At 56.5% G+C, this 25,993-nt stretch overlaps 4 protein-coding genes across 9 annotated transcripts; 3 read left to right on the forward strand and 1 right to left on the reverse strand.

Annotated features, from left to right (window-relative positions):
* Nucleotides 1-263: 263 nt before the first annotated feature.
* Nucleotides 264-8,221, reverse strand: CD3E (CD3e molecule). 3 transcript variants are annotated; one of them, XM_032228845.1, is made up of 7 exons: nt 8,123-8,221; nt 7,813-7,901; nt 3,408-3,434; nt 2,526-2,732; nt 2,159-2,317; nt 1,799-1,845; nt 264-858 (listed from the first exon to the last, which is right to left on the reverse strand). In XM_032228845.1, exons 1-7 carry the CDS (start codon nt 8,197-8,199, stop codon nt 802-804), a joined length of 663 nt encoding a protein of 220 aa, XP_032084736.1. In that variant the 5' UTR covers nt 8,200-8,221; the 3' UTR covers nt 264-801. The 3 variants fall into 3 exon arrangements, with proteins under 3 accessions (XP_032084736.1, XP_032084737.1, XP_032084734.1); XM_032228846.1 differs by lacking the exon at nt 8,123-8,221 and adding an exon at nt 5,613-5,757; XM_032228843.1 differs by lacking the exon at nt 8,123-8,221 and having other exon boundaries at nt 5,613-7,904.
* Nucleotides 8,222-8,236: 15 nt separating this feature from the next.
* On the forward strand, nt 8,237-11,701 carry MPZL2 (myelin protein zero like 2). 3 transcript variants are annotated; one of them, XM_032228842.1, is made up of 6 exons: nt 8,237-8,319; nt 8,756-8,922; nt 9,524-9,734; nt 9,822-9,957; nt 10,538-10,615; nt 10,864-11,701. In XM_032228842.1, coding segments are annotated over exons 1-6 (654 nt in total). In that variant the 5' UTR covers nt 8,237-8,258; the 3' UTR covers nt 10,865-11,701. The 3 variants fall into 3 exon arrangements, with proteins under 3 accessions (XP_032084733.1, XP_032084731.1, XP_032084732.1); XM_032228840.1 differs by lacking the exon at nt 8,237-8,319 and having other exon boundaries at nt 8,327-8,922; XM_032228841.1 differs by lacking the exon at nt 8,237-8,319 and having other exon boundaries at nt 8,327-8,922; nt 9,542-9,734.
* A 1,131-nt stretch (nt 11,702-12,832) lies between these two features.
* MPZL3 (myelin protein zero like 3) lies at nt 12,833-17,441 on the forward strand. Its single transcript, XM_032228847.1, has 6 exons — nt 12,833-12,960; nt 13,277-13,443; nt 13,599-13,809; nt 14,083-14,248; nt 14,489-14,543; nt 16,958-17,441. Exons 1-6 carry the CDS (start codon nt 12,903-12,905, stop codon nt 16,982-16,984), a joined length of 684 nt encoding a protein of 227 aa, XP_032084738.1. The 5' UTR covers nt 12,833-12,902; the 3' UTR covers nt 16,985-17,441.
* Nucleotides 17,442-20,148: 2,707 nt separating this feature from the next.
* On the forward strand, nt 20,149-24,786 carry SCN2B (sodium voltage-gated channel beta subunit 2). Of its 2 annotated transcripts, XM_032230056.1 has the most exons (5): nt 20,149-20,635; nt 21,923-22,012; nt 22,178-22,344; nt 22,735-22,945; nt 23,139-24,786. In XM_032230056.1, the coding sequence occupies exons 1-5, from the start codon at nt 20,584-20,586 to the stop codon at nt 23,336-23,338; spliced, it is 720 nt and encodes a 239-aa protein (XP_032085947.1). In that variant the 5' UTR covers nt 20,149-20,583; the 3' UTR covers nt 23,339-24,786. The 2 variants fall into 2 exon arrangements, with proteins under 2 accessions (XP_032085947.1, XP_032085948.1); XM_032230057.1 differs by lacking the exon at nt 21,923-22,012 and having other exon boundaries at nt 20,155-20,635.
* The last annotated feature ends 1,207 nt before the right edge of the window (nt 24,787-25,993 follow it).

Below are 25,993 nucleotides of genomic sequence, written 5' to 3' on the forward strand. Positions count from 1 at the left end.
CACATCCTCTGAGTGGGCCCAGCCCGGTGCCCAGTCTTAGAGCTATGGTGGTGCTATCTGGCTCCTCCCCTACCACCTTGGTTTTGCCTCCCCTCCTACTGGGGCACTGCTGGTGGGTGGGAAAGCAGAGAAGATCTGGGCTTTAGTGTCTGTCACCCCTGCACCTCCTCTTTTCTCTCTGCCCCCTCCTTCCCCAAGCCCCCCCCCCCAAGTCTTTTTCCAGTTATGCCCGTATCCGAGAAGAAAGACACAGGAGTCGCCTCCTCTGGGGTGAATGGAACAAAGCTTTACTAGGATTCCTCGCGAGCACAAGCAAAACAAATGTAAAAGCAGGCTGCCTTTTCATCATGGGCTGCCCTGCCAGGGCAAGTGGGCAGCACAAATTGACCACCCGGGCATGCCATCTCAGGTGCTCTAGGGGAGACTGGCCACCCTGGGTACCCCCAGCCAGAAGAGCAGAGCTGCCAGATGGGACGGGAGCCATGGAGCTTGCATGCACTTGGGGCAGCAGTGCTGTGGCTGAGTGACCCCACATGAGGGAAGAGGCGTCTATGGTGCCGCTTTCTTGCCCAGGTGAGACCTGCAGTCTGAGAAGCCCTCTGGGCATCCCGGGGCTCTCCGCTCCACCTGGGATGGGGCTCTCCAGGCCACTCGATTTTCCAGCTGCAAAACTCAGGGCAAAGGGAGTTCCCCCACCAGGAATGTCAGTGCGAAGAGGAGAAGGAAGTGACAGGCACTTCTGGGGACTCTCACGGCCAGCCGGGACATCTGGCATCTTGCCATGGCAAGCGAGGCAGCATCTCAGAAAGCCTGGGGCGCCAGGCCAGCATAAACCTCCCCTTGGCCCTTCCGGATCGGCTGTGGGAATAGAAAATGTCTTTGGCAAACCTGGTCTTGCTTTCTGGGACACCGGCTGTGCATGTTCAAGAGGGGCATTTAGCAAAGTGAGGACCTCAGCTGCATGTAATTCTGATGCTCTTCTCTCTCAATTATGTTTGCATAATACAAATCAGGGAACTGTGGCTCCCATCTTCACTGGAGCCAACTGGTAGGCAACCTGGTCCCTACCGCCCACTAGTGGGGTTTCCAGCTGTCATGGTGGGCAGTAGGGGTTTTGTCCATACTGAAGCCCTTTCCTTTTTTTTTTAATTTAATTGACTTTTTTAAAAAAATTCATAGCATTATTTAAAAACATTTTCATTAGGTTTTCATAAAATCACCATGACTGTGGAACCGGTGGGCGGTTAGAAAATTTTACTACTAACAGAGATACAAAAGTGGGCGGTAGGTATAAAAAGGTTGACTACCCCCTGCACTAGAATTTAAAGCCATGTTCGGTTCCTTTTATATTTGGGGGAATCTCAAAGAAGATGTGTGGGATGTGGGTGGAATGTTAGTTCAGTCTGATATTCTGAATCAATCAAGATTCACAACGTGGCTTCCAATTTGGCTATTAGGTTTTAAAAATTAATTCAGAAAAGCAAATTGATTCAGTCAGAGATTCACTCAAATCATCTTTGAACTAAATCTCCCAGTTGAAATTTTGCTCCGCCTTGCCAAAGTGGGGGAAAAGTCATTTTGAGGCATTGTCTGTTCCCTGATTAAATTCACTAAATCTGGATCCTAACCTCAGGAAAGAGACCTCAGCAGAGAAGGGGGGGGAGGGAGGGAGGAGCTGTGCCCCCCCCCACCCTCTGCACGCCTGTCTCCTCCCTGCCCCTCTGGCCCTCGGCCTCCAATGCCTGAGATGCTGCCTAGCGTGAACTCCCCCCCCCCCCATGTTCAGTTCAGGTCTTACCTCATAATCTGGATTTGGGACAGGCGGGGGATGGTCTGCTTGCTGTCCTGGAAAAGCAAAGTGCAAAGTTCCTTCCCTCTGCCATTCTCTGGCTCAGCGCTTCACACACGCACACACACACACACACAGACAGTCCTTTTCTCCTCCTGTGATCGCCTGGACTTGCAAAATCATCTGTCCCCATTGTTGCCATCAACGTCCTTGGAGTCTTCCTCCACTGCGGGAGGGGAGTGGGGAGTGCCAGAGGACTTAACTGAGGGCAGCCCACCCCTCACCCCTCGGACTCCTCCGGCCCGCAAAGCCCAGTGCTTAAAATCTGCAGTTGGGGTGGGGGGTGGGGGAGGAGAGAGAGGCACTCACCCTGCAGCCGCTGCCTTCGTGGGGCACCTGGCCTGAAGAGGCCCGGCTGCTTCTGGCTGCAGAAGTAGACTAGGAGCAGGACTCCCAGGGTGAGCAGGAGGTCAGCCACGATGATGCCGGCCCCGAGGCCCAGGCTCAGCTCCACACAGTCCTTGCACCCTGCAGGAAACCCAGAAGCCTCAGCTGGACAGGGAGCTCTGCCCGCCTGGCCTTGGAGGAAGGCTCTGCTCTGCCCTGCCTGCTTGGGACTAGAGGTCTGGGGTGGGATTGGCCCCCAGGCAGCTCAAACTGCAGCCTCCCAGCCCCCCCCCCCGCCTCTTCCCCATCAAGGGCAGAGATGCCCCATCACACCACAGCCGTGACTGACCTTTGATCTTCAGATAAATCCTCCAGGATTTGCTCTTCTTTTGTCCACAGGAAAATTCTTTCCCCCTTTCGATCTCAAGCAGATCGTCTGGGGCAGAGATGTTCAGGATGCGGCTTGTTCCTAGGTCGGATTTCTTGTCCCACCACTCGGATTTCTCTTCTGGGCATGTGAGAAACACGTTCCCCGAAGCGATTTCCACTGTGATTTCTATGGCAAGTGAGAAAGAATCTGCCTGGCAGCTCTGGGTGCAAACGCTGCGGGATAACCCAGCAGGGTCTCACTTGGCAGGTTTCCCCTCGGAGAGACCATGAGATCCGCAGCTCCCCATCCCCCACCCACCCCCAAATGAACATCTCTCTCCCTTCTTCCCAGCTGAGGCTTGTGGCTTTTTTATTTGCCCCACCTGCGTGTTCGGAGAGGGGGGTCTGGCAAGCTTCCTGGAAGCGTGTCTGTTTTTTGCTACAGGTGTTGGTCACTGGGAGTTTAAAATGATAACTTACAGTAGTTTAGCTTCGAACAGATGGTGCTATTCTTAAGTCTGCAACCATCTCCAAATGCTTTCCTGGATTGTCATTAACCCGAGGAAATGATGCGGAACACACCGGCTGTACGGCATGTTCTCAACAGCCTCCATTTCCCTTCCCTGGGGGAGCCAGAACAGGAGCTGGGCCTATTTGGAGCCCCCCGTTAATCCTGGTGGCAAAGGAAGATGCCTCCTCTTTTCAGCCAACAGTCACAAACCCACCCAGGTAAATGCACCACAGCTGGTTTGGGGCAAAGGTGCCCGGGTCAGTTTCTGATGGCTGCATGGACAGAACGCTCCCTTTCGCACGTCTCCAGCCAAAACCCCAAGTCCCAAAGACCCTCCCTCCCCTCCCTTACCTTTAATCTCTCCTGCCTCAAGGCTGGCTGTGAAAAGAAGAGGGGAAAAACGGTAAAGACTTTCTCACCGGCACATAGCTGCCATTGGGCCCAGAATAAAGCTGCTTAAGAGCCATTCCTTTTATGAAGCCTGAGCAAAGAAGCTGGAGAAGAAGGCGGCCGTAGACCCAGTTACTCTCCCCAGAGCCCCTGAAACGGAGGGGCTGCCCCATCCAATTGGCGGCCCCTGTTGTAATATAGCTCCTTGTGTAGGCGTAGCGGTCGCCCATGGCCCAGTGGATAACAGGGCATGCAGGGCCACGCTGAACCACACAGGAGAAAACAAACTCCTAAGACTCCATAACATCCTGATAGTTCATAACATAACATCCTGAGATGTGCCCTACCAATGACGCCCAGGATTTGACCATATATAGACTGAGCAGATGATTAGAAATTGTACTTTTACAGGCTGTTTTTAAGCACATGCTGATTGCTCCTCCTGCCTTTGTCCTATCTCAATAAAAGGGGCTGTCAGCTCCACTCCATTACATAATTAGGAAAGAAAGACTAAGAGGCTCCATGGGTTGGAAATCAATAGTACTTTTACTAATTATAAATGGTAAGCGAGCAGTAGCGAAGCAAAGTCTGCTTAATTAGGCGCGAAAGCAATTGATATATAGAATAGCCCGTTACCCCCCCCTTAGGATCATAGCTCCAGTCCAATCATAAGTCCTTCAAGTGTCAGGTGTGAGATAACTTCAAAAAGACAGGCCGAAAGATGGAATGTCGAGGCCGTTGATGCAGGCGGGAAACACACACGCATGCGCAATCCCAACGTCTGGTACATCCTAGAACATTCCTCCAGCACATCAATTAACCCCTCCCAAATACCAGCCCCCCCCTTCCCGTTTCATGGCAGCTGAAGCAACAGCAAGGCAGAAGCTGACAGGGGCTCTCAGACCCCCAATCTGGGTCGCTCCATCCCGAGAAAGGTTGTGTCCTGTCTTTTCTCAACATTGGCCTCATGGGCGAACCACGGGAACGTTACAGGCCCCCAAATCAGAGGCTTGTGGCAAATATTCTGAAAAGCTTTCTGGCGCTCCTCCTGGTTGCCACAGCAGCCGTACCCAGGAAAAGGCAGTGGGGAAACGGGTGGGCGTTGGTTTTCTTGCCGGGGCCTCTGGTGTTTACACCATGGAACCTTCCAGAAGCTTCCTTTGCAGGGTGCGATGGCTCCTATGCCAAAGTAGGTCCCCCGTGTTTAAAAGAGGACCGTGGACCTTTTCGTGAAGAGGAGCGTCTCTTCCCTTGTCTCTGCTCCATAAAGCAGCGAGAGACCCTCCCTCCCACCCAATGGGGCTTCTGCCTCCCTTGATCCCTTCGCCAGGGCCCTTCTGAGGAAAGGGACCCCCTTAGCTGGAAAGAGAGGGGCTCTCCTCTCCTCCACAACTCCGCCTTATAGCACACAGCACCCTGGGATGTGCCCCAGGCACCCAGGGATTTCAGGTAGTCTTTGAGTTACAACCATTTGTTTAACAACTGTTTGAAGGTATGACGGGGCTGGCTGAAAACAGTTATTTACAACCAGTCCTCGCACTTATGACCCCCACAACATCCTCACAATTACACGATTGTCGTTTGAAACTTTCCCAGAGGGCTTCAACAAGTAAAGTCAAGGGGGGAAACTGGATTTGCTTAACACTTGCATGATTTGTTTCATGACTGCAGCCAAAAAGGTCATAAAATTCAATGTGAGTCACTTAGTGACCGTTTTGCTTAGCAACAAAAGTTCTAGTCCGAATTGTGACTGTAAACTGAGGATTACCTGCATTAGGGGGAGGGGAGAAAAAAAACGGTCTGAAAAACAAAATTTGGGTGGAAAACGTTTAGATGGGAAATGATTTGTAATTTCTAGAAAATATTCTCCTTTGCCCAACACATCGACAGCTAACTGCAGGGAATCTCTTCTAGGAGATCTGGTCCTTCAGGCCAATCTGTTGCCTGGAAGTGGAGACAGGCGTCCTGGGGAGGAGACGTGGGGCCTGAAGTTTTGGGAAAGGCAGTCGTGCGCACAAACAGGGCCGCTGCCTCCCTTACAACCTGTAGCTGGGCCCCCAGGGGAACTTGATCAGCAGGACCAGAAGCCAGGTGGAATGGTTGCTGGAACGAGAAGAAGCCCAGATGGGGCCCCAGGCCAGCCCTCCTTGGAGAAGTGGCACTCACCTGTGTGGAACAGGAGGAGCACCAAGGCGCCCAAAGGGAGCGCCAGAGGCATCTTCCTGCCCTCCGCGGCTTCCCCGCTGGTGCTTTGAGGGGTCTCCCAGGCGAGTCTGCTGCGTCTCTCTTCAGGAGGGCTCAGGGAACAGAGCTGAGCAGTCGGTAAAGAAACAGAAAGAGCCTTGCCAGGAAGTGGCAGCTCCGGCAAAGCAGGAGGAGCGAGCCACCGAGGCTCAGTGAAGGCACGCATGGAGCTGGGGCCGCTCAGCCGCACCCCCTGCAGGAGGTTTCAATTGGGAACTCGGGGGGGGGGGCGCTCTTCCAGCAATATGGAAGAAGCAGTCACAGGCTGCGGGGGGGGGGGGGGGGCGCGACCTAAAAGGCCCTCACTCAGCCCACCTACCTCTTCAATTCCCCCCACCCACACACTCCAGCCCTTAACTACAGCCAGATGTCTCTGCAGGAAACAGCCTCTGGGCCACCGGAGACCCAGCTGGGAACTGTAGCAGGTTGGCCCAGCTGGTGCTTTGGGGGGGGGGGGCTCAACAGTCCAAGGGAGAAGGCTGGATCACAATCTAAAATTCATGATGGAAGAAAGCGAACTCCTTCCAAACATCTGGCTGCCAAGAAAATTGGTTGATATTTTCAGGAGCTCCCAGTTTGAGTTCCTCTGGTCATCACAGCTGGCAACCCCTCCCTGACCAACATCCACTCCTCTACCACTCCAGAAGGTGCGGCAGAGATGCCCTATGGCAAGCAGGCACAGCAGAGACTATGGTGCCTCCCTGGGATCGCCATCTGGCCCTGCCAGGCCTTGGCCAGAGACCCTCCTCTGCTGCGTTTTGGGCTGGCATCGGCCTGAGCTCAGCCTGATGGCATCAGATCCTCTTTTCAGGTAGAGGGAGCCTTCTGGGCATGTGCAGTCAGCTCCTGTAGCACCACAGTCGCCATAACTGCTTCTCAGGAAGATGTTTAAGAGATGCTTTCATCTTTAGATTGCCGTTTGGAGGTGCCAGAGGGGCAGTGCCGAAAACAAACCCAGAAAACAAAATGGAGGCTGCCCCCTTTTCCCACCCCGTCCTCTCTCTGCCCAATCCCTTCAGACACACACACACACACACACACGGCCTCAGGCAAGGTCCTCCACAAGCTTAAACCAACCGGGTGAAGAACCCCAAACTTCTCCTTCCTAAATGGTTTTCCAGCTCCACTGGCCCTGGGAAGGGCTCCCTTTGCCCAAGGACAAGACCCACCCACCCAGGTAGCCCAAATGGCCAGCCATTCTGAAGATTCTGAAGACTTCCCTCCTTGTAGCCCCAACCTCCATAAAAATCCTGGCTGCCCCATAGTTTGGGGCCCCTCTTTCTTGTAATGCAGACACTCAGCAATCCTTGCAATAAACCCAGTTCTTCTCCCTGGGGGTGTGCTCCTTCAGCACTGTTCCACAACAGTTTAGATTTTGAATTGTATACACTTGCTTTGTTATTTTTATTCTGTGTTTGATGTTGCTCTGTGTTAAGTGTCCCCGGGAGATGAAATTATAAACCAATCAATGTTATTTTTCTGTGGAAAGGAATAATAGGCTGCAGCCGGCCCTGATGCTGCCAGGGATGCACCCAGCCAGCTGGGCCTGGGAGCCCAGGGACTGCCCCCTAGGACTGCCCTTCCGGTCTGCTATGCTGGGCTCCTTCCTGTGCTCCCCAGAGCGGGAGGGCAGATTCTCCACTACTGCCCTTCTTATCCAAGGGATGGTTTGGATGACTGACGGGTCCTTCTCTTTCCTGGTAAGGAATAAGAATTCTTTACATTGGGGGCAGACTGGTCAAAAACAACAAATAGCACTACATTACATTATATTGTAAGACGTCCAGTTACCCTGTGGTCAGTTGGGCAGCCAAAAATGATGGAAAGAGGGAGGGGGAGAGAGAGAGAGAATGTGAAGTGGGGCCGTGAGAGCAGAATGGTGGCACCTGGGAAGTTAATCCCCTGGCTGTTAATTCTGGCAAAAAGATTGAAAGGATGGTTGTTCTCTCTCACCCCAGGATACCTGGAGATACCAGGGTGGGAAAAGGCCCAGTAAGTTCCCCTTCCCTGCGGAGGCTGCTGCTGCTGATGTCCTGGGCCAGGCTTGCCACTACCTTTTGTGGGTGGTGAGGATCTTGGCAAGAACGTATATTTACCGACAAAGAAATAAAGGGAGACTTACAGTATAGATCAATTGTCAGCTCTCCACGCCCTTTCCGGGAAGCAGGGAAGCGGAATGCTCGGTCCCATATTTGGGGAGACCGGGATGGCCTGATAAAAACAACACTCGATCTTGGCAAGAATCTCCTTTTATTTCCACGGGATTTCCGCAACCCCCGAGACAGGGACTGGAAAGAGCGCGGGCCACGGCTCCTAGGAGAGGCCGTCTCCGCCTCGCTCCGGTGCACGGGAGCCACGGGACAGCCGCGTCAGGGAGGAGCGGTCGGTGGCGCCCGGCACCGCCCCGGCAGGCACCAGCAGTCGGGCCTCACCTGGAGGGGGCCGGGCGAGGCCTTCCTGGGGCGTCCCGTGGGAGGCTCCCACTCCGTGCGGGGCGCGCCCGGCTCATTCCAGGTTTGGCAGCGTTTCGGCGGAGCGGCTGGCCGGATCCCGCAGAAACAGGCGCTCATGGCCCCCCTAGCAGCGCGGCGCGCCGGACCCGCGGCCGCCTGGCGCTTCTTTCTGCTCGGTAAGACAAGCCTGACCGCCCCGAGTGGCGATGGGCAGCACGGGTTCACCGCGGCGGAGCCCTTGCCGGGCCGCCTCGCGACGGACCCCGATCCTGGACCCTGATGGCGGCCCCGTGGAAGGCAGAAGCGCGGCCTGGGCTCTTCCGGAGTCGCCGCCTGGGGGCCGCCCCTGCAGCGGTTGCGGACCCCGGCCCGGCCGCCACGCCCGGGATTGCCGGCAGCGGGGGCGGCGTCACCTGGCCGACGAGTTCCTGCACTTCGAAGCAGCGCCCTGTTCAGCAGCTGCAGCACCCTTCCCTGCCGCGGAATTCGGGCTGGCTCTCTCGACGCAGATTGGGCAGCGCCCTCCTCCAGGGAGCGCCGCCGCTCTGCGCTTCCTTCTGCAGGGGGCGTCGGGGCCCTGCAGCGGCAACCCCTTTCTGCTTCTTTCTGCAGCGCTCGGGCCGGTGGCGGCTATGGAGACGTTCACGCCTGGCACCCTGGAAGCCTTGAACGGGACCGATGTGCGCTTGAAGTGCACCTTCCGCAGTCCAGAGCCGGTGGGGCCGAAGCTGGCGGTTTCCTGGTACTTCCAGTCCGAGCCGAAGGAGCCCCTGGAGATGGTCCGTCCCCTTGCGTTGCGGTGCGGTGGGGCAGAGGGGCCGCTAAGGGTCAGCGGGTGGGCTGGGGGCTCAGCTCCGAGGCCCCTGGGGAGAAAGGACAGCGTCGTCGTCCCCTCCTTTGAAGCCTTTGGCAGAGTGCCCTGTGCTTCCAGGGCCAACCGCAAGGGCAGAGCACTTGGCTCAGGCAGGATTCAGCTCGGCAGGCAGAGTTCCCAGAAGGGATTCAGGGCCCCTTTGCTGGAGCCTCGGCCCAGTCTCACCTGCCCGCTCAAGCAGAGGTAGCTGCCACTGAGCGGAAAGTTTCGAGTGCCCCCAAGCCTCAGGCACACTTCTCTTCCAGAGAAGCTCTGGGGAAGCTTCCCCGGTTGAGGGCCTTCTCCTGGCTTCTAGGCATCCCCCCCTCTCTTCTCTGCAGCAAGTTCTCCGTCCTAGCCTTGGGCAGGCTCCTTCCCTCCCCCCCCCCCGCCTCACCAGTGTCCTTTGGCAAAGCAGTGAGAGAAGGGATCTGAGAAATTCCCTGGACTGGAGTGCAGGATATGCTGCTAAGCGAGGACCAGGAGCTGCCTAACGCCACCGCTGGTGCTCTCTTGGCTGTGCTCAGGTGCTCTTCTACAATCAGCAGGCTTACCCCTCCAACTCAGCCCGCTTCTTAGGCAGAATCACCTGGGATGGCAATGTACACAGAGACGACGCTTCGGTTATGCTCCACAATGTGAGCACCAAGGACAACGGGACTTTCCAGTGCCATGTGAAGAACCCACCTGATGTGGATGGTGTCGTTGGCGAGATCCAGCTGAGTGTTGTGCTGAAAAGTTAGTGGGCTGGGTGGGCTGCAGGGGGCTGGGATTGCTCCGCTTGTGTTTCTCTTCCTCACCTGCCGTCCTGTTGTCTCTGGATAGGGAGCTTCTCAGAGGTACACATTTTGGTCCTCACCATTGGCATCTCCTGTGCTGCAATGGTCATCCTGGTGGTGGTGGTGGTGATCTGGCGTCATTGGCGGAGGACGCAGCAAGACAAGACAAGGGAGGTGGGCAGGTGAGTTGCAGGGAGGGGCTGGCCTCCTGGGTGGCACTCTTTTGAGGCAGAGGACCGTGCGGGCGGGTTGAAATGGGGCTCTGCTGAGGAGGAGCTGAATTCACCCAGCAGAATCCAGAAGCCATGGAGAGCCCTGCCAATGGCTGAGTTGAGGCTGCCCAGCGGACTGAAGTGGGCTAATCAGAAACACGAGATTCCCTTGAATGGCCTCTCCCTACAGCCAGGAGGCAGGTGGCTCATTATTGATCCACTCTGTGGGTGCTTTACATGTAAAGTGCAACATTTGGTCCCAATGTTCAAGGCAGGGCACCTCCCCCCTCAGCTTCTGCAGCCTGACCCCCCCCCAAGACCCCCTTGCCTCCCCTGGGTGGCTTGGTGGTCAAAGGCAGATGTGGCTGGACTCAGCAGTGATTTTGCAGCCGCCCCCAGCAGGAATAGAGAGACAGAGCACCCTCCCCAACGCCCCTGAATGCAACCTGAGCCAGCGGTGGCCTCCTTAGCTCTCCTGCCCCACCTCCCAAAACAGCCCCTTTCCTGCCTCCTGGCCTGCAGTGGCCGCCATTCTTCTCTTCTCAAACAGGCCAGAGGAACTGAAGCTGAAGGAAGGCGGAGAGGAAAATGAGGCCCCTCTGCCGGGAGAGGGGACCCATCGGTCTTGGTAAGGATGCTGGGGATGGAGGGGCTTGACTGGCACCAGGCAGGAGCTGTAACCAGCTACTCCAGGACGGAGGTGGGAGGCTGAAGTTTCCTTTCCCTCTAAGAGAGACCAGGGATGGAGGGGCTGTTGCCACACCTGCCAGTCTAGCCGTTGGGGCCACTCAAGCTTCCTCACGGTTGGAGGCCTGGCCCAGCGCCTCCCCTGGGAGCCCCTCCCACAATAACTCCTCGCGTGCTTTTCTCTCCCAGATCCACCCGTGGATGCTGCGGCCTGCTGGAGTGGAGGTGGCAAAGGTGCCCGTGCCACCGGCCTTCAAGGAGAAGAGGATGCATGCAGAGGGCCTGCAGGAGGCAAAACCTCACCTTCTGCCCGTGTGACACCAAAGGACCCGTCTTCTCCATATTCCGGAAGCAGCAGCCCTCCCCTGCCCACCTTGGTGACTGAAGACCTCAGGGCCACCTAGCTGGGGTCAGCAGAAGATCTGGTCAAGACAGGCCGGCCAGGCAGAGCTTGGGGAAAGGGAAGGAGGAACCGCTTTGCCAACTGTTCTGCTCTCTTTCCTGGGCCAAAGCCTGGGCAAATGGCTAAGGGGGAAGCCCCCGACCACTTAGAAAAGGCCTCCTCTTCCAACAGGATCAAGCCCCTGTTTCTAGGGCCTGCGCTGCCTGGAGCCCTGCCTGATTCTGTGCAGGCAGAGGATCTGCGAAAGGGAGAGAGGAACCTGCTGGGTGCAGCAATTCTATCTCCTTTACGGTCCCCCAACCCAGGCTGGCAGCACAAATCTCCTCCTTAAAACCAGGGTTTGCTTTCTCCTTCAGGAGGACTTAAGGGCCCTGGACAAACAAACAAAATCTCTGACCACTGAGCCTCTTTTATGCAGCACCACTACAGCAGCCCTGCCAGCAACTACCTCTAAAACTCACACGCTTCAGATGTTAGTGGACTGTCCGCCGGATTCCTTACGGGCCACCCGTTCATATCCTTAGGTGACACACTTTCATACACTAATTTATTTAAAGAGTCTTGTTAAATTTTGTAAGCAAATGGAATATTTTATAATAAAGGTACAATTGCCTGGGATTAAAAGTGACTGGCATCTACCTTAATGCAATGTAGTATGGTACCCCATCCAGATCAATTGCAGAATCCTTAAAAGTCAGAGGGCCCCAGAAGTGCGGATTCTGCAAACTGTGTGGATTCTGCAAAGATCCTGGGAGGAGCACAAAAAGAAGTTCCTGCCCAGGAGGAGAGCCAGGTGAACTTGGGGGTGGGGGTGGGGGATTATGGGGAAGTAGCCTGGAGTCTCCGGCAGTGTCTGCACTTGGGTTGGGAGGGAATGCTGCCTGTGCGGTGATCCCATTGCCTCTCCTGGGCCAAACTCCCTTGTCCTCCCATGGCCTCTGGAGCAAGGGCTCAGTGGGTGCAGTCAGCTGATCCTCATTCAAGGCTCTGGGACCGCAGCCGAAGGGCCTTCTGGCCAAACCCAGCCTGCCCCCTTTGGCAGAGAAGAAGAGAGCTCTGTTGCAGGCCAGTCTTCTTGAGGAAAGACCAAAAGGGCTACCAGAGCCCCCTTTGCACATGAGGCTACTGGTGTCTCATTGATAAAAGAAAAATACCATTTCCCCTCCATGATGAAATTACATCACACATTTTTGCACGGAGAGGCTCCTGTTCTAAAACGCTCCTTTCCTTGGTCAGGTGACTGAGGTGATCCCTGGTTTGGCTGGGCGGCTGCCTTCTGCAGGTATTAATAGGACTTGTTTGGTTCAGGTCGAGCAAGTCCTGGGCGGCCACGGCGGGCGGGGCCCAGGCAGCAAAGCCAGGTGAAGGCGAATACAGGTACAGCGCACGGGGCGCGAGTCTCCTCCAAGAGCTGCATCGGGTGGCTCCGTGTCTAATCTGCACCGACAGACGCGGAAGGCTGCTATTTTGCCAGCAACGGCTCTCCGAAGTTTCCGGGCATCCTGGCGCTTTCGCCCGCCTCTTTTAGTCAATTCACCCCCGGTCCCGGAGGGCGTTGGGAGGCGGCCTACGCGCCTCGAGCGGTGCCCGGTGCCCGGCTTCCCACGGGGTCCCTGCTCTCTCTCTCTCTCTCGCCTTCCTGGCCAGAGGCGTCGCCTATGCCGGTTCCCCCGAACCTTCCCCGGCGGGGGGCGGCCACCCCGCCTTCCCACCCGCAGGGGCGGCGAAAGGCTGTCCGCAGCGGAGGCAGAGCTCCTCGGCGCAGGGCACGCCTCTTCCGGCTTCCCGGGCCGCCGGCCGGACAGGTGCGGCTGGGCCCGGAAAGATGGGGCTGGAACGGAAGAAGCCCGGCGGAGCGGCCGCGCTGCCTCTTCTGCTCTTGGGTGAGCGAGGCTGCCGCACGGCGGGGACGGGAGACGGGAGGACGGGCAGCTGGGGAGGGATCGCCGGGGTCGCGCCGGAGGCCTCGGCCAGGGGCCGGCCGGCTGCCACCCAGGCCCGGAGGGCAGCGGGCCCAGGAAGGAGGCTTCGGGCGGGGGTTCGGCTTTCCCCGCGCTCCGGCCCCTTCCTCGCCGGGACGGGACTCCGAAGCCCCGCGGCGGCCGCCGTCTGCTTTCCTTCCCGACGGGCTCCCGGAAAGCGCCTCCTCCCGTCCGGGTGCCGCCCGGAGACTGACCGGCGCTGCGGCTGTGCTTGCAGCGGTCGCCAGAGTCCACCTGCTGGAGATCCAGGCCGCTGCCCAGGTTCGCGCGTTTGTGGGCGAGCCGGTGACCCTTAAGTGCTGGTTCAAATCCTCCGCTCCAGTCTCCGAGAAGCTCACCGTCGACTGGACCTACCGGCCTCTCGCAGGGGGCAACTTGGAACCGGTGAGCTGCGGAGGTTCGGTGGCCCTAAAGTGGGCCAGACCAGGGAGGGCTGATGAAAGGAGTCTGGAGCCTGCCCCCCCCCCACGTCTTCCTGGGGGAGCTGGCTGCTCTCGTCTCTTCTGCTCTCGGGTGCCTTACCCCTCTCCCACCCCCAGGTCCTCCACTACCAGTCCATTGCCTACCCAGCCAAGAGAGGGAGCTTCCGGGATAGAGTTTCTTGGGCTGGCGATGTGACCAAGCGGGACGCCTCAATTATGATCTGGAACCCAACCCTGGAGGATAACGGGACATTCACCTGTTCTGTGAAGAACCCCCCTGATGTGCAGCACAACATTCCCCAAACCCTGCTGACAGTCAGTCAGAGAGGTAAAGCAGAGGCCCAGGACAGGAGGGGGAGTATCCGGCGGACCCCGGTTGCCACTGCCAGGCTTCCTGAAAGTCTGAGCCTCTTGGCCCAGGGTGGTGGTGGTGGTGGTTCTGCCTGCCCTGCAGAATGTCTTCCAGTTTGGGGTGCCTTGGGTAGCAGAGGAGGCTGCCCTCATCCCTAACATTGGCGTTTGTGCTGGGGGAGGTGGGCCTGGGGGACTCTGGCTGGAGGGAGTTTTGCTCTGCCTGCCCCATCCTGCTCTGTTTTCAAAGGTGCCTCCTTCCAGCTGACCTCATCCGGACTGCTTTCCATCCTGGTCTTTCTTCCCTCTGGCATCGTGGTGGTTCTGCTGCTGGTTCGAATGAATCAGAAATCCGGGCTGATGAAAGCAAGGAGGCAGCTTGGTTACAAAAAGTCCTCCATTGAAGTCTCAGAAGAGTAAGAGCGACGGGGGCAGAGGTTGAAAGGGAGCATTGGCAAAGAAGAAGAAGAAGAGGGGCTGGCATGGCCCCCCCGCGCCTCTTAACGATGGCCCTCTCTCTGCTGCACCCCAGGCCGAGCTGCAGCTGAGAAGGAGAGGCCCAGGCTCAAAGGCCTCTGAGGCCCACTGGTGGGAGCGGAGGGGCCATTGGTTGGGCCGGGGGTTGAACTGGTTTCTTCGCTGTCCTTTTTCTTTAGACCTGAGCAAAGAGGCTGCAGGGAGCGGCTGGTTAGCTGTTGTTTGCAGTGCCTGGTAAGCCAAAGGCCCATTAAGAGTGAAATCTTTTCCCCACATTATGGAAACACTAATTCCTGCATCGTCTCACTGGGAAGGCAGCAGTTCAGCCGCATCCCTCTCCCTTGCATTCCTCTCATTCTTCCCCCCTGAGAACCAGCAGACACTGAAGGCTGCTCATTGCAAAATGCCTAGACTGCCCTCAGAATGCCCTGGATGGTTGCTGAGCTCAAAAAGGTCGCCCAACACCTGTGGGTCAAACACAATACATGGGGGGGGGGGGGCTGTTTATATAGGAAATGCCAACGAGGTTCTGTGATTGGGGGAGAAGGGAGACTGCTGGAGATAGTGAGCTTATTGGCAGAGTAGAAAATGCGGAGAAAGAAAAGTCCTTTATCTCCCAGCAAATGTTGAAACTTAGAATCATACATAATCCTCGTTTACCAGCTGCTCATTGCTCAGCAACTGTTTGAAGTTATGATGGTGCTGAAAAAAATAATTCAATTTATGACCATTAATGGCCTTCACGGAATCCCTGTCATATGACTTCCATTATGTTCAATACACAACCTGTGTGTGTGAATTGTTTCCCCTCTCGTGGTTTGGAAAGGAAGGGGCTACAAGAAAGTGAGCTAGCTGCTCTTCTACACATTGAAAGCAATGAAATCCCATTGGCAAAGGGATCCCTTCTTTTCCTCTTCTGCCCTCCATAGAGAGGAAGGGAAGAGATTTCGAAACTGTAGGCCACACCTGCGGCTCCCAGCCCTGGGTTGCCAGTAAAAATGTGAAATGTCTTGTCAGAAAGAAAAATCCAACCCATTTAGCCATGTCTTTGTTCAGTTGCAAAATGTAACAAAAATAAAATAAAAAACTTTTATAAAAAAAAAGAATCAGAGCTGGTATTCAGCCAGTTCTGAGAGGTTCTGGAGAACCGATAGCGGAAATTTACCGGCAAATAGGCTAGCCCTGCCCCCGCTGCTTCCCAGCTGACCTTCTTCCCTTGCCCGGCACAGGAGAGCAGAGCTGGGAAGCTGGCAAGTGGGGAGGGAAGGGGGATTTTGTAGTAACCTTCCCCTGCCACGCCCACAAAGCCACGCCCACCGAACCGGTAGTAAAAAATGTTGAATCCCACCACTGATCAGGATGTTACTTGTAATGCAGCCAGTATGCCAGATCCCCTGCGGGAGAATCCCACCCGCCAAAGGTCTAGGCACAGCTGGCGAGAAGGAGGGTGCCACAGCAGAGAAGGCTCTGCTGCTGAGTTCCATAAGAGGAACTACTTAGCGGATGGGACCTGCCAGACCTGATGGGGTGAGAAGATTTACAGGTAGTCCTCGATTTAGGACCACAATTGAGGCCAAAGTTCATGTTGCTAAGCGAGACATTTAAGTGAATTTGCCCCATTTTATGACCTTTCTTGCCACAGTTGTTAAATTAATCACTGCAATTGTTAAATCAGTGACCGGTTCTTGAGTGAACGTGGCTTCCCCATTGACTTTGCTGGTCAGAAAGTTTCAAAAGGTGACCAATGGACCCCCGGTTATTTCAGCTGCCGTAAATATGAACCAGTTGCCAAGCATTCAAATTTTGATCAAGTGGCCATGGGGATGCTTCCACAGTCATAAGTGTGAAAAGTGGCCATAAGCTACTTTTTTCAGTGCCACTGTAACTCTGAACAATCACTAAATGAACTGTTGTAAGTAGAGGACTATTTGTGATCAGTGAGAGGCATCCCTCAGACAGATCCAGAACAAGGGAAGAGGCCTTCCGTAGACAAAGCTTCCCTCTGAGGTTTGCCAGCAGCAGGAAGAGTCACAGCCACAACACTTTCAGTGGTGCAAAACAGGGCTGGGCTCTTCATAGGCCTTTTAGTCCAAGGGGCATTTCTTGGGCATCAGGCCAATTGCGGGCAAGAGGGATGAGCCCGCCAGCCTTTGCTTGGGCTGCTTGTACCTGTTTGAACTGAATGCTGGCAGGGGAGACCTGCAGGTTGCTCGCATTATTTGGGGTGGGGGTGGGGGGTGGCTGTCCTCTGCAGTGGGGGGAGGGAGTGATAGTTTTCTTCTTAAAAGAGCCAAGGTGGCGCAGTGGTTAAATGCAGCACTGCAGGCTACTGCTAGATCAGCAGGTCAGCGGTTCAAATCTCACCGGCTCAGGGTTGACTCAGCCTTCCATCCTTCCGAGGTGGGTAAAATGAGGACCCAGATTGTTGGGGGCAATATGCTGACTCTCTGTAAACCGCTTAGAGAGGCCTGAAAGGCCTATGAAGCGGTATATAAGTCTACTGCTATTGCTATTGCTATTGCTGGGATCTTCACCCCCACTTTGGGCCTGAGCCAGCAGAGCTTGTGGCCCAAGTGGCTGAGCTGAGTGAAGGGCAGGTGGGTCTCCTCGGCTCCCTTCCTGACCACTATTCCTTACTTCCCATTTAGGACACCGACGAGGAGGAACCGTACTGACACACACACACACACACAGAGAAAGAGGCCTTGGCAGCGCCACCAAGATCCAGCTCAGAAAGTCTTTGCTTAGAGTAAAATGACCGGATTTCTTTCCAGTTTAGGAATTAGCCTGATTTAATATTTTCTCTTTTCTTGCCTTTCTCTTGCCCTGTGAATAGGCCTGGAAAAGGGGCAGTGGAGGGTCTATCTGGCAGCCAGGCTCTTGGCTTCTCCTTCTCCTTCTCCTTCTCACGAGCCTCCAGCTGGTCGTGTGGAGCACTGTGGCCTTAATGTGGAAATGCGTGAACCGGCTGAAGCTAAATGTTCGGACTGTCCCCAACTCTAACAGTTGGGAAATCTGGCCTTGGGGCCTTTGCCTGCAGATCCACCCTCCCTTCCTTTTCTTCCTTGGTCTGCTTTCCTGTGCAGAAAGCTGCTCCTTTCACAACCAATAAAATGCCTTGGGCCAACTCCATCTATTCTTGGTCTTTTTGGTTTGGGGGGGAGCAGGGGGGGGATTGGGAAAAGCACACACCTGTCTTCCCTGCTTTTGGTTTTGGACAGCACCTAACTGGACTGTGGGGGGGGGGAAGGGCTGCTGAAGATTGAATGACCACCTAGCCCGGAAGGATGAAAGACTAGGATCCTGCTGCCATCCAAACGCCACAAATCCTGGCAGATAATGAAGGAAAGCAAGGGCTTTCTCCAGTTTACCACTGAGAGCCCGAGTGTTCTTTTCCTTCAGGGGAGAGACCATCTGTGGCATCCTCTCTGGCTCAGTGGGCAGGGCCAGTCACACCTGGCCCCTTTGGAGCCACTTCTGAACTTCCAGGTACTGCTGCAGCTGATGATGGCCATCATCATCATCATCCATCTCCGAATGTTGTTCTGCCCTTGGGATCTGCCAGGTCAGGCCACTTGTGCAAATGTGGCTTCCAAATGTGGAATGAACCGGGGGAATCAAGCAGATAGGACCACGTTCCTCCTATGGGGATGGGGGAGAGGCTGCAATTCCGTTCTTGAAATATCAGGAGTGAGAATATGCTGTCTTGCTGGAGGGGTTCCCTAGAGAGCAGCAGACGGTTTGGTGAAGGTCCCCCTGTTTTAACATGGAGGGTCAAAAGGTTTTGAGGTCAAGAGTCTCTCTGCTGGGCTGTGGCTGCCACAGGGTGGACGTTCCGTGCTTCTGTGTCACCTTAATGAGGATTTAAGTTCTGCGCGAGCTTAGAGCGGTTATGAGGCTGAAGTTCTGGAATTTACTCAGAGTCATTAGAATAGTCTTTACATGCAGTAGCAATAACTGCTAAAGGTGCTGCAGTAGTAATGCGAGTGGCCACAGTTACCTCCTTGGCTCTTATTTTGGTGAGAAAGTAATGTCATTCACTTCGCCTTTAAGAGAATCAACAATTCTATTTCTAGTTTTTGCAGGCACTTGGAGACGTCCCAACAATCTGGAGGGCAGTTTCTTGAGATGCCAGCTTGACCTTCTGTTCCAAAGGCAGTGAACGCCCTGGCAGCCTGTCTGACCAGCCCTCCCTGCAAGTGGATTCCAGGCATGAAATGCTAGAGATGCCTGGAAGGAGAGAGGTGGAAACCAAGGACATGACTGTTGGCTCTATGCCATGGCAGCAGGGCACTGACTGAGCATGTCTCGGGCCTTGTTTAAGGACACCCATTCCTTGTTGAGGAGCAGCAGCTTGGAATCAGATGCTGGCACTCTGAATTCTAAGGAGACGGTGTGATGGTGCCAGCTGATCTAGGGTTTAACTGAATCTGTAAACTCTTAAAGGTGTGTGTGTGTGTGTGTGTGTGTGTGTGTGTGTGTGTGTGTGTGTGTGATGATCTCCAGCCTATGTGGGCTGCTTCCTTGCCTCTCCCATCTTGTGCAACTGCAGTGAAGGGAGGAGGGACTGGATTCAGCCCTTCACAATGAGGGTGGGGATGGAGGGCCCCTTGGATTCCTGTCTCCTTAAGAAGCTGTACTTGACCCAGCCAGAGGAAAGAACTTTTGGCCAGTCTCGGACTTGCTAGGGAAAACTGCTGATAAGGTGACGGGGCAAGCAGTTCCAGGAAGTCCTGGGTGAAGAGAATCCTCTGTCTTCTTTCCAGCCTGGAGGAGTCCAGGGACCTGTTTTGCTTGCCCTGTTGGAAAGGGAGTGGTGGTGGAGGGCTAGATCCCATCCAACTTGGCGGATCTCTCTTGAAGCTCAATGGCCCAGACCACAGACAGGCGCCTGCTCTTGACAAAGGCCCTTGACAAAGGCCCGTAGAGAAGCTCAGAGGGCAGGATCGGTGCTGCCGTTGGCTCCCTACCTCTGGGGTTGGAAGAAAAGTAGGCCAGGACTCGGACTGGCCCTGCTTCCTCTCGCCCCGAGAGGGTCTCCTTCGGGCTCTCTCCCGGGATACCAAGAGGAAGGAGCTGGGCTTTGGAAACCAGCAAGAAGCCCGCTCCGTCCTTGCACGGAACTGCAGGCAGAGCACGAAGTTCGCCTGGCGTAGCTCGGGAGGCTCCCGTCTGGGCCCTCAACGTTTGTCTGCCAGGTGAGAAACGGCGGTGGCGGGAGCGTCGCCCTCTGCCCGATGCCGTTTATGCAGCCTCCTGCAAGAGTCGAGGGCAGAAAGGAAAGCGCCGAGCGGCTCCTGCAGCACAACGGACAGCGACGCCGCAGAAACCGAGCCGCCGCAGAGCCCGACTGCTCCGGCGGCGCTGCGCCGACCCCACCCGCGCCTTAAAAGAAGCCACCCCGGGGCAGAAGGGAGGCCCCCTCCTCCCCTTCCCCGCATGGCCTCCCGAGAGCGCAGCCGGCCGGCGCGGGGCAGGGGAGAGAGCGCGTGGGGGCAGCTCCTCGCCGGAGCCTGGGCAGACAGCCCGCTGCAATCTCTTGTTTCGCGTCTCCACCCGCTCAAGTCTGCTAACAGGAGCAATTGCGCTTGCAGCTGGAGGTGTGGCGCAAATTGCGCGGCATCTTGAGCAAAGGAGCTCCCAGGAACGGACTTTGTACGGCTCCTCTTTTCTCGGTGTGCGCGAGAAGTTACTACCCACCACTCTTTCCATGGCAACCGTAGGAGCTGCTACTTGGGGGGCGGGGGAGGGCGACTGCATACTCCTTGGATTATATGCAACGGTTCTGGACGAGGGGAGGGGGGAATAACCCACTGAGACGAAGACCGACGAAGGGGATCGTTCCCGCTGACCCCCGCACACACAGTTCCAGCCCAAACCTCTGCAAGCAACTACGGCCAACGCGCTGCCCCCAGCCCCAGGAGCTGCGGCGTTTCCCGCCTGCTTTTCTCCTGGAATCAGCAATTGAAGAGCTGCGGTCCGCAGGAGAATCGCGTCGAGGGCCACCCGCCCGCTTGTTCTTAGCCACAGCCCTTTTCCGCCCTCCCGAATCCTTCTTGCTATCCGCCAACCAAAGAATTTTTCTGCCCCCCGATTTTTGCCAGTGCTGGTGGCGTCGGCAGCAACAAGAGTGGCCGCCGCCCCTCCCTCCAGCCGGCCATCTTGGAGCCAAACCCCGCCGCTGCCCAAGGACGATGAGCGCTCCGGAGGGACGGACGGGCACTTGACCTCCGCCCTGTCCAGCTGCTGAGCCCCCGCGCCGCCGCCCTTCAGGATGAGCCCCGCCAGCCCGGCGCTGCAGCTGCTGCTGCTGCTCTTCCCGCTGGGTAAGCGCCGCGGGGATCGGGGGGTGGGGGAGGCAGGATTCCGAACTCCGACAATTGGGGGGGGGGGCAGGGAACACTTGACGACGAGCCGCCCCCTCCACGTGCGCCGCCAGAGGCTGGCCGGCATAGTGGTCGGAGGGGGAGTCGTCGGAGAAGTGGGGGGCAGGGGTGACTCGGGTTACCTTCCTGCTTCGGCTGCTCCTCCTAGATAGTGGGGGAAGGGCGGCTTGGGTAGTGGACCAGAGGGGACCCCCCCCCTCTCCTCCCTTCTGTGCCTTAAGCAAAGGCCGGGCATGATGTGAACCCATGTGGGAATACTGCCCCCCCCCTGCCCTGAGTGAATTCAGCCTCCTGTCCAGCTGCTGCTCCTGCAGGGGGGGATTCAGCAGCTGCTTCTGGCTGGCCAAGCCGATCCCTCTCCGTGTGCTCCCTCGAGGCTGCGAAGGAAATGCCAACTTCAGCTGCAATTAGATCTGCCGAGCAGAGCTGGAGAACCGACGCCCTCTCCAATAGCTGCAGAGTAGGCTGGTCTTAGAGCCCCGGAGTCCAGCTCTGCTGCTGGGTGCAGCCTGGGCATCTGGCATCTGGTGAGCTGTGCACCGGTGCTGTGAGCGACAGAAGCAGAGCAGTTCTCTGCAGATCCAGCAGTGGGACCCCATTGAAGGAAGAGCAGAGAGATCTGCCAGGAATCCCCAGAGCTGAATGGCTAGAACCTGCGGCTAAGCTTACTCTGGCCCTGCTCTGATCAGGCCCCTCAGTTCTTGGGATCTGCCCACTTTTCCTGCCTTCCTCAAGAATGAACCCCCAAAAGCTGTCCTCTCTCTACCCCCCTGGTGTCGCTTTCACCCAGGGCGCAGGGGATTCAGGTCAGGACGTCCAATTTGGGGGTTTAAGGGCCTCTTGCAGAGGGGGAAGGACACCTCCAAGCCAAAGGCAGGAGACCTCTTGGCCCCAGTGCAGGGCTGAGGAGACTCTTGCACTCTCCTCCTGCCTTAGCCTGCCCAGAGATACAGGATCTTCTGGTCTTCTGGCTGGTCTTCCTTTCCATCCTCTGTGGATGCTCCTAGGATTCCTTCTGCTGCTTTGGTCCTGGGTGCTGGGGGGGCTTTGGGCAAGACCTTCGAGCCCCTTTCTGGGATTGGGAGGGGAGCACAGCCGAGAACTCATCTCCACCTGCATGAAGGGAAAGAAGGGCTGCATTGCCCAGCACACCAGCCTTCCCCAGGACTCCCCCCCCCCACACTCCAAGCCCATTGGCTGACATTCCCATCATTCTTGCTCTTATAGCACAGAGAAGGCATCTCTCTCCCCTGAAGAAGGATGTAACTGCCAGGAGGTCTGGGAGCCTTCCAAGGTTGGCAACCATATACGCCCAAGGTAGAAAACTCAGCCGGACATGGCAATGCCGGCTCTGTGGTGTCTGCGGTTTCTATACTGTTGGAAGGAACACCCCAGTGGCCCCCCCCCCCGTTGGAAGGGCCTGCAGTTTGTTTTAGTGCAAACAGGAGTAACAGGAGGGGGGGGCTCTTCTCTCCTTGCTAGCACTGAACACGCTGGGCATGGAGATGACGGCCGTAACCCCCGTCTATGCGCTGAACGGCTCTTCCATCCGCCTCACCTGCACATTCAATTCATGCTACCAGGTAGACAAAAAGCAGTTCTCCATGAACTGGACCTACCAAACCTGTCAGAACTGCACCGAAGAGATGGTGAGTATCTGGAGGCGGGGGGGGGGGGGGCTGGGCAATCCTTCTGCTCCACATTTGAATGCTGCTTGAGCGTCTTTGTGAAGGACTCTGGGCCTGTCATCTGTGCCAGGAGGAGGGGAGCCAGTGGGCAAAATCTGTTTCCTCACCCTCCACAGCAGAAACTCTGGGCTTTGCAGCATTTGGGTGGGTGGGCAGGCGGGGAGGGGGAATGGACCATGGACTGTGTGACCCTTGTCCAAATTTCCTAAGCCCCCTGCCTTTGCTCCCTCCCATCCTGCCACCACCGCCAGGAATTCCAGAGAGGAGGCCGGGCTGGGGCTTGGGGTGCTCCCCAAGACCCTCAATTCTTCTGACTCTCTGACTCTCTCTCTCGCCTACCCTCCACTCCAGTTCTTGCAGTTTAAGCTGAAAGTGGTTCCTGTGGAGCTGAAGCGTTTTGAGGATCGTGTGGAGTTTACGGGGAACCCCACCAAGAACGATGTGTCCTTCACCCTCCACAACGTGCAGCTGGAGGATGCAGGGCTGTACAACTGCTACGTGATGAACCCGCCTGACCGGCACAAGGGCCACTTCCAGATCAGCCTCCAGGTTCTCACCGAAGGTCAGGCCAGGGTCCCACACCCTTCTCTTCTTGCTTGCTCCCTTTGGTGGAGGGGACACAGGGGGCTCTTCTCTGCTTTCCCCATTGTTCTGGGAAAGGGAAGCTCCCTCTAGGGCCAAGAGGCCTCTCCTGCCAATGCTGGGGGTACACCCCCAGTGCTGTCCCTTGCCTGATGCTGGGCTTTTCTTTGCAGAGCCCCCAGAGCGGGACTCCACTGTGGCCGTGATTGTGGGTGCCACTGTGGGAGGCTTCCTGGCTGTGGTGATCCTGGCCTTGGTCATTGTCAAGTGTGTCCGGCGCAAGAAGCAGCAGAGGCTCAACACGGATGACCAGAAGACCGAAGAAGAGGGCAAGACAGATGGGGAAGGGAACCCGGAGGAAGGCATGAAGTAGGGGGGAGCCTCTCCCCCTGGCTGGCCTCCTCCTTGTCCCTGGCCTCTTCTCCCACGGACTTTCTCCAAAGCAAAGAGCTCCACCCAAAATTTCAGAAAGACTGGGCTGCTTTCTCTCCCCCTCTTCACCCCTGGGCTCTTGGGCCAGAGCACAGCAGGGGCTGCCTGCCTGCCACTAGGGGGATTTTATTGTGGGGAGGTAATTTGCTGAAACTGAAAGCTGCCTAGGGTGAGTCTGCATTCCTGCCCCAGGTGGGTGGAGGAGGTTCCTCCGTGTGGACTGAGGGAGCCCTGTTTTGTGTCCCTGGCAAGAAGGCCACCCCTCCCCCACCCCTGCTGCCTCAATGGCAAGTCCTGGGGAGGTGAAAGCTCTTCCCCTTTGCTCATGGAGCACTGGGATCCCTACTGGAAGGGGCCCCAGAGGAGGCCGAAGGCTTAGGAGCTGATGAGGACTCACAGCTCTGTGGCAGAGAGAAGATCTGTGCATTCCATGGCCAAGCAGGATTTCCCCTCCAAAGCAGAGACTGCCATTTCTCACTTCCCACCTTGAACACCAAGCACAATTCACCACTGCCACAAGAATTCACTGCCAGAAGTCAGCAGCCATCTCTCTTGCAGGCCAGCACTGCGCGCACACACACACGCACACACACACACACACACACACAGACACACCGTGCAAACCCACTGCAGGGCTGTTTGGAAGGAATGCTGTTGACCTCGCACCCCTCTTCTCATGAAAAAACCCGAAGGTTTTCTGCCTGGCAGGTAGAAGGTGTGTGCCAGTTGAGGGGAGCAAGGGAAGGACGGAAGGAAGGAAGGAAGGAAGGTTGTCTGTTTGGGGCTTAGTGGAAGAGTTTCCACCCAGACCCACTGCAGCCAACTGGTCTTTGCTTTCTCTGCTCACACATCTTGCCTCCTAGTTAGAATCCCCAAGCAAGAAGGGCCCTGGAGGCCTCCATTCCCCCCACCTCCCTGCCACATGACCCCCTCCTGGGATTCTCCACTCAGCAGCTCCTGAACTGGCCTTTACTTCTGGGCACGAGGCTCCTTTCCTAGGATATTCCCCTGGGGGGTGAGAGCAAGTAATTCCCCGGTTGGCTTGTGACTGTGCTGTTTTTGGCTCTGCTGCTTCTCCTTGAAATTGCACTTTGCTGTCTGCTGATTGCAACACCCCCCCCCCCTTTCTGTCATGTTCCCAACACCTGCCCTCGGCTGAGATGGGTTATGCAACCTTTCTGTCCTTATTTTGCGAAATCTGCAATTCAGATTCCTCAGCGTCAGCCTGAAAAGTTTTCATTGCTCTTTTTGTAAGTGTAGAATTGAGTTGGCCTCCATTTGCACGGGGACAGTGACTTTCTGTGCTGCGCTGGAAATTGATGTTTCTTCTCCTGGGTCTGCTCAGGACATCCAACAGTCAGATGAAATAAAGCAGAGCTTGCCTCTCAACACAGGCAGACCCCTGCTTCTTTCCCTGGAGGGTGGGCGCCTGGTGTACGTCTTCTCTGCTCCCCCCCCCAACACACCCCAGGAGCCTTCTCCCCCAGTTGCTCCTTCTTGTGAGAGGGGGGGGGGAGGTTGCCTTTCCCTTTCCCCAGGCTCTCCACTGGGCCAGGTGGATTCAAAGCCAGCGAATCTCAAGGGGGGCTGAGAGTGGAAGGGGCTTTGGCTGTGGGGTGGGACTCTTAGGAACTTAGGATCAAGGACCTGAACCTCCGACTTTGAATGGAGGGTCTAAAAGACTCCCACCCCCACACCCTCCACTTTATAGCAGGTTAAGTAGTTTGGGGTTCAGTACTTACACAACTCTTGAAAGTCTTTCGATGGGGAAACCGTCTCCGGGAGCCAGCACTGCAGCATTGGGGAGGCTGGCTGTTGGCCTTCCTGGCCTCTTCGTCCGGCTCTCCCTCCCCCTCCCCCTCGAGAAAGGGACCCATGCATCTCCCTTCACAAGAGGCACCTTGGGCCAAGGTGAGAGACTGAGCCCTGTGGCCTCCCTCCATTTCGGCTCCTTTTCTTGGCCAGGAGGCTGGGAAGCTTTCTTTCCCTTTCAGCCCCCTGCCAGGTCAGAGAATCCCTCACCCTTTGGGTGAGCAGAACTGCAGTCCCACATGGAGGCGAAGGAGGCTCTCAGAAGCGCCTGGTCTCAGCTGTGACCCTGAAAATCCACAGCCCCAGTAGGTGGGTGGGTCGGTAGTGCTAGGAAAGAAAGCCGGACTCCCAGGACCTGCTACAGACTCCAACCTAATTGGTCGGATAGCTGGCCGCCCCAGAGGACGGGAGGCGGCTGGGCCCCGCTCCTTCTTTCCCTCTCTTCTTTCTGCTGGTGCGCCTGACTCTCTGTTCCTCCATCCCGCCGGGCCGAGATGCGACCAGAAGGCCGGAAAGGAAAGAAACGGGGCCAAGCCGCTCCCTCCCTCGGACTGTCCAGCGGTCCTTGCTGGAGTTATAAAGCACCTCTGGCCGGCCGAGAGGGGACGAAAGCTGCGGGATTCTTAGCTCCCTCTTGGGCAGGCCAGGGTCGGATCAAGCGAGAGATGCCGCCTCTCTGCCGCGCTTCTTAGGCGCCTAGTGGGCGGCGGCCTCTTTTCTGGAGGGGGCCAGGTCTCCGTTGCAAAACTTCGGAGGAGCAGGAGGCAGACGCGGCCATCAGGTT

Source organism: Thamnophis elegans, chromosome 13 (assembly GCF_009769535.1).
Source record: "Thamnophis elegans isolate rThaEle1 chromosome 13, rThaEle1.pri, whole genome shotgun sequence".
Lineage (NCBI taxonomy): Eukaryota > Metazoa > Chordata > Lepidosauria > Squamata > Colubridae > Thamnophis > Thamnophis elegans.

Excerpts from the sequence above, each read along its gene's own strand:
- CD3E (XM_032228843.1), bottom strand. The coding sequence starts at position 5,856 with ATGCGTGCCTTCACTGAGCCTCGGTGGCTCGCTCCTCCTGCTTTGCCG. Across the intron at positions 3,435-5,612 it reads GCTCCTCCTGTTCCACACAG|CCAGCCTTGAGGCAGGAGAG; the intron begins GTGAGTGCCACT and ends TTCTTTTCACAG. Across the intron at positions 2,318-2,525 it reads GATTTATCTGAAGATCAAAG|GGTGCAAGGACTGTGTGGAG; the intron begins GTCAGTCACGGC and ends GGTTTCCTGCAG.
- MPZL2 (XM_032228840.1), top strand. The coding sequence starts at position 8,350 with ATGGGCAGCACGGGTTCACCGCGGCGGAGCCCTTGCCGGGCCGCCTCG. Across the intron at positions 8,923-9,523 it reads CGAAGGAGCCCCTGGAGATG|GTGCTCTTCTACAATCAGCA; the intron begins GTCCGTCCCCTT and ends GGCTGTGCTCAG. Across the intron at positions 9,735-9,821 it reads GCTGAGTGTTGTGCTGAAAA|GGAGCTTCTCAGAGGTACAC; the intron begins GTTAGTGGGCTG and ends GTCTCTGGATAG.
- MPZL3 (XM_032228847.1), top strand. The coding sequence starts at position 12,903 with ATGGGGCTGGAACGGAAGAAGCCCGGCGGAGCGGCCGCGCTGCCTCTT. Across the intron at positions 12,961-13,276 it reads GCTGCCTCTTCTGCTCTTGG|CGGTCGCCAGAGTCCACCTG; the intron begins GTGAGCGAGGCT and ends CTGTGCTTGCAG. Across the intron at positions 13,444-13,598 it reads CAGGGGGCAACTTGGAACCG|GTCCTCCACTACCAGTCCAT; the intron begins GTGAGCTGCGGA and ends TCCCACCCCCAG.
- SCN2B (XM_032230056.1), top strand. The coding sequence starts at position 20,584 with ATGAGCCCCGCCAGCCCGGCGCTGCAGCTGCTGCTGCTGCTCTTCCCG. Across the intron at positions 20,636-21,922 it reads GCTGCTGCTCTTCCCGCTGG|CACAGAGAAGGCATCTCTCT; the intron begins GTAAGCGCCGCG and ends TTGCTCTTATAG. Across the intron at positions 22,013-22,177 it reads GGCAACCATATACGCCCAAG|CACTGAACACGCTGGGCATG; the intron begins GTAGAAAACTCA and ends TCTCCTTGCTAG.